Below are 5,474 nucleotides of genomic sequence, written 5' to 3' on the forward strand. Positions count from 1 at the left end.
GGTACGTAGCACTAAGTGTACCCTGGTTACATGAAGTGTGACACTTCACACTTCAGGAGTATGACATGTCATACTCCGGGATATTTGGTACAAGGTACCAAGGTCATTCAAAACCAACCATTGGTTAAATGACATTGCATTTCTATAGGTAACTGATAGTTTGTATTAACCACAAACTTAACCTACCTATAAATATACTCAGTTTACAATCTACCTTATTTAGGTCACTTCGCTCTCTTTAATTAAAGAGGGGACCTGTGAACTGCCGTTCACTGAGAGTTTGTATACTCTCGGAAGATAACTTCCTCTAGCGCAAGGTGCTGTGTGACCCCGTCACAATAATGCATGTTGTTATTGATATTTGAATACTACAGTAAACGGAGGGCAGGGTGCTTAGCGTACACGTAAGCATGCGTGTTTCCGAGGACATGGTTTAAGTATACTAAATACTCTGTACTCAGTAGGATCTGTTTTTTTTACTGCAAAAATATTAGCATTAATAAGTTATCTGAGTGGGTTTCTGGTATTGCTAAATCGTACATGTTACATGTACAGCAGTAGCCGGTCGTGTAGACTGGCCGTAAGAACAAAACTGTGCTTATAAACGTTGTCACTTAATCCACAAAGATATATAGTGTTAGATTGACGTGTGAACAAAAAGAAGTTATATGTGCTGATGACAATTACTACTGTAAGCGAATTGAACTTGACCATTGTTTCCTTAGCGTTTTTTTAGACAACAAAATTCTGATACTTCTTAATAGGTAGACGCGTTGCCGACAAGGGCGTAGAATAGGGTTTTATATGCAGTGGTAAGATAACAGCACAACATATTATAAGTAGGCCCGTAAAGAAACGTTAATCAACTTAGAGCCTAATATTTTGGAATCATCAATTAAGTATCAAATAAAAATACCGCCGTCAACAACAACAACAGCAAGGCGTCTTGCGACGCATGGTTATATTCAAAGGCTATAACCATAACAGGCACAGATTGGAGTGTCTAATGACTAATTCTGAATCAGCACAAAATGAACACACTTCAAGGCATAAAAAAATGCTACAGCTTGAATATTTTTATTAAATATTCAAACTGTAACACTTTTAATTTTCTTTCAAAGTAGCGAGTTTGGTTTGCGAAGTGGTTAATAGGCAGTTTATTACAAGCTTAACCAGGCAGTACAAGCGGGTATTTGATGCAAGCTGGACAGATATTCTTTGCATTGATGCAATCTAGGTTTCAGAAACGGCCCGTGAAATCGAGCACGACGCTAAACTAAATATTTTATTTAGCGGTTTTAGACTGAAGTGCAGGTGCTTCTGGGTGGAAGATTAAGGTACAGTGATAGCCAACAACAATAAAGAGACTTTGCCAAGATCACTAGCGTAATCGTTTATGAGCATGGTAAGTATGATGCTAGGGGCTCAGTCTTTTGTACCGGTAGAAATATTTACACGGCTTACTGGGAACTCAGCATTTTGTAGCAAATGAAACGCAGATTTATGAAATTAAAGAAGTCGATTTACGTACATATGGGACTCAGAGGATTTGGACTAATTATCCCGCCGAAGCGAAGCGAAGGCGGGAAGGCAAAAATCTGGAGTAAAACCGAAATTACCGCCGCGTAGCGGCGGCGCTCGGCTAGTGATTCTCAAGGGAAATGGACGGGCTCCTTTGTTTGGTCGGCTTCATCATGAAGTTCATGATGCACCATGACGTGCATGATGTATTAAATAATACGCGTCATTTAAAATAACAAGGTGCCCTGGCCAGTGGCAATACATACTGTACATGCATACAGTACATGTAGGATGAACGCTTTCCAAGCCGCAGTCCGTTGTTAATAACTTGTTATCGCATGTCAATTCATTTTTGCAAGCAGCAATGCATGAACTGTACTCGTGCACGGGATAGGTGCCTTATGCGACAATCGCCCAGAGCTTCGAATCAAACTTTGATTGCTCCTCGCGGTGATGACCTCGCAGCGCTCGAACGCGAATTTTCAGCCGCACTCTGCCAGTCCAAACAATTCTGCGTTTCTGAGCGAAGACCACGACGTTTCTCTGCTAAATTTCGCTAGAAGAGCGGCAATGCGGTGTGATTAATCAGGATTAAAGGTTGTCACTGGAGATCGGCTGGCTCCTGGGGCGGGTCTGAGCGACGAGAGGGTGAAGGCATTGCTTGCTCGCTTTCAACCGATGCCACGGCGCCCACTTCCAGCGGGATGCGCTGTTGGCGCAATGCACCAAGTTGGTACATGTATGCATGCACCAGGTGCATACCAACTTGGTATTACAAGAAAAAGCACAGAGCAAGATACCTCGAGCAGCGGCAGGACAACGTTGACGGATACTCTGCCGAATCTACGAGCGTTGAAGGTGCATTGTGGTCTTCGCCCCTGCTTATTAATAGAGCGTGTTCACTACGATACTGGAGATAGAGAGGGCTACGATGAGCACCTCTGGCCAACGGATGCATGCAGGTATTAATAAGGTGTACTGGTATGCACAGGAGAGAGAGAGAGAGGAATCTACCGCTTGTTATTAGCTTCCTATGCACAGCCTGTGCCGCAGGAGATAAGCGCGCTCCCACTCGCAGTAAAAGGGGTCTGACTGTTTTCGTTCTACGACACAGGCGGTGATGCATCCTGCAATCCTGAAACCTAAATGTACTGCGGCCTGCATGCTTGGAGGCAATCTGTTCTTGTTGTTTAGCTACGTAAGTACATGTACGGTGTCACCACGGAACGAACTACAGTACATGTACTGTAACGGTACAGTACGGTGCCGTGGCGATGTTTTTATCGTATCGTTGACGACCCCAGGACATTGTTGCCCGTAGACTGATTTCGGGCTCGTGCTAGTACTGTATGATGCTGCGCAGGCATGTGTGATGATGCTTTGAGTGCAGACATGCTCGTTGATGGCGTGTCGATCGACAGGAACTCAGTCTCACGTTAAAAATAGCAGAATTTATTACTTTGCAAGTCGAAGATCCTTTCTTACAGTCTACTGTGCCCGACTGACCCACAATCTGCGACCGTCCTCCCTACACACCAAAGAAAGATGTCAGAAGCTCATTGTGATTTTAGCAGCAGCGGCACCAAGCGAGAAACCACCGCGACGAAACACTCGAAGGTAAAAATGGCGGCACCTCCTCCACTCCTGTGACACCACCGTCCCCAAATCCATTTTCATCCTGGACATGGGCGGCAGCGTGGTGTCTCGGCCAGTCGGAGGATCTGGACGTTGCTACAGTGCGTCATGACGGGGGGGGGGGGGGCACCTTCGGAATCTGATAATTATCTAACGACGTGTCCATATAATTGCAAACAATGCAGCCATGTCGGGAGCACTAGGACTGAGGCAGCAGGGCGTAGAGCTCGAGAGCATCATGCGCAGCGTCGAGGGCGTCGAGCGCAAGACGCGCATTTTTTGCACGTTGGGCCCGTCCTGTTGGACCGAGGAAGGGCTGGGCGAGCTCATTGATGCCGGCATGAACGTGGCTCGCTTCAACTTCTCGCACGGTGATCACGGCAGCCACGCCGAGACGCTTAATCGTCTTCGCGCCGCGCTGGCCTCGCGTCCCCACAAGAATATCGCCATTATGCTGGACACGAAGGGCCCCGAGATCCGTACGGGTTTCCTGGCCAACAAGGACAAGATCACCATTAAGAAAGGCTCCACAGTCGAGCTCACCACGGACTACGAGTTCCTGGGAGATGAGACCAAGATCGCGTGCTCGTACCCGGAGCTGCCACAGTCTGTCAAGGTCGGCGGCTCTATCCTCGTGGCCGACGGCTCTCTGGTACTCACAGTCACGGAGATTAAGGAAGATGGTGTGGTGACTCGGGCCAACAACTCGGCCACCTTGGGCGAACGCAAGAACATGAATTTGCCTGGCTGCAAGGTAATGCTGCCCACGCTCACGGAGAAGGACGAGGACGACCTGGTGAACTTTGGTCTAGTGCACGGCGTGGATTATATTGCCGCCTCCTTCGTGCGCACTGGCCAGGATATCGACAACATCCGTCAGGTGCTTGGTCCTCGTGGCCGCGCTATCAAAATCATTGCCAAAATTGAGAGTCAGGAAGGGCTTGAGAACTTTGATGAAATTTTAGTCAAGACGGACGGTATCATGGTTGCTCGTGGTGATCTGGGCATGGAAATCCCGCCTGAGAAGGTGTTCCTGGCCCAGAAGATGATGATCCGTAAGGCCAATATCGCTGGTAAGCCCGTAGTGACGGCCACACAGATGCTGGAGTCGATGATCAAGGCTCCCCGACCGACCCGTGCCGAGTGTACGGATGTGGCCAACGCCGTGCTTGACGGTACTGACGCCGTGATGCTGTCGGGGGAGACTGCGAACGGTGACTACCCGACGGAAGCCGTGCAGATGATGTCCAAGATTTGTGTGCAGGCAGAAGGAGCCATCCACTACAACGAGTTGTACCAGGCTCTGCACAACTCGGTGCTTGATACTTACGGCCAGATGGACACGCAGGAGGCCATCACGTCGTCGGCAGTAAAAACTGCTATCGACATTAACGCCAAGATGATTGTGGTGCTGACGGAATCTGGTAACACAAGCGCGTCTGGTGTCAAGTTCGTCCTTCGATGCCCGTGCTGGTTCTGACAGCCCTGGGCGGAACTGCTCGCCAGGCTGAGGGCTTCAATAAGGGAGTCACTGCACGCTGCATGGGATCGATGATCGGCACGGACTCGATTTTGTTTCGCGCCACGGATCTGGGCAAGCAATTCGGTTGGGTGAAGCCAGGAGACAATGTTGTTGCTCTGCACGGCATGGTGGAAGCTCGCTCGGGCTCGACCCAACATGCTCAAGGTACTGACTGTGGAATAAACAGACAACGGACCCACCAACATGCTCACCAGGGACAGTGTTGAGGCAACATAACCAAAAGAAACAATCCCTAATCAAGCATGAAGCTCCAATAATCAATGCAACACTCCTGTTTCACATTTTAACGAATCATTCTGGTCGCCATCTATTAGAACTGTAGTCGAAATCAAGTCGCACTGTTCAGAAAAGCAATAGATCGTCAATGGAGAATACTTCGATGGCTGGTATCGTGGTGCTCTCTGTGGTTAAGTTTTTTGGCTTCACTGTTTCATAGCAACTATTGAGTGACAGCACTGCTGTCATTTTGCTCAGTGACAACTAAAACCTTGGCACCGAGCTGTGACCAAACGAAGGTCTGTGACAGCCTCTCTTGCCTACATGGACATCTCCAGCCACAGACAGTTGACAGCAACGGTCGTTGGATCTGGAGGATAAGTGCACCGAGTTGCTACACTACATCACTCTTACTGCTACCAAAGAGGAGATTCTGGACAAGGAACGGCGTTTGAGCAACGTCCGGCTGCACAACGCCCAGAGTAGCGCGTACGTTGTGACACCAGTCGCTGGCAGGTTCGCTCACAGTCATGGTATATAGAGCAAGGGGTTGCCGTTG

The 5,474-nt window shown here is 48.5% G+C and overlaps 1 protein-coding gene across 1 annotated transcript; it reads left to right on the top strand.

Moving 5' to 3' along the window:
- Positions 1–3,097: 3,097 nt before the first annotated feature.
- On the top strand, positions 3,098–4,986 carry PITG_09400 (pyruvate kinase; the record flags this gene model as incomplete). Its single annotated transcript, XM_002903606.1, has 3 exons — positions 3,098–3,138; positions 3,342–4,598; positions 4,640–4,986. 2 exons carry the CDS (start codon positions 3,344–3,346, stop codon positions 4,903–4,905), a joined length of 1,521 nt encoding a protein of 506 aa, XP_002903652.1.
- Between the last annotated feature and the right edge of the window lie 488 nt (positions 4,987–5,474).

Source organism: Phytophthora infestans, genomic scaffold (genome assembly GCF_000142945.1).
Source record: "Phytophthora infestans T30-4 supercont1.14 genomic scaffold, whole genome shotgun sequence".
NCBI classification, from domain to species: Eukaryota; Oomycota; class Peronosporomycetes; order Peronosporales; family Peronosporaceae; genus Phytophthora; species Phytophthora infestans.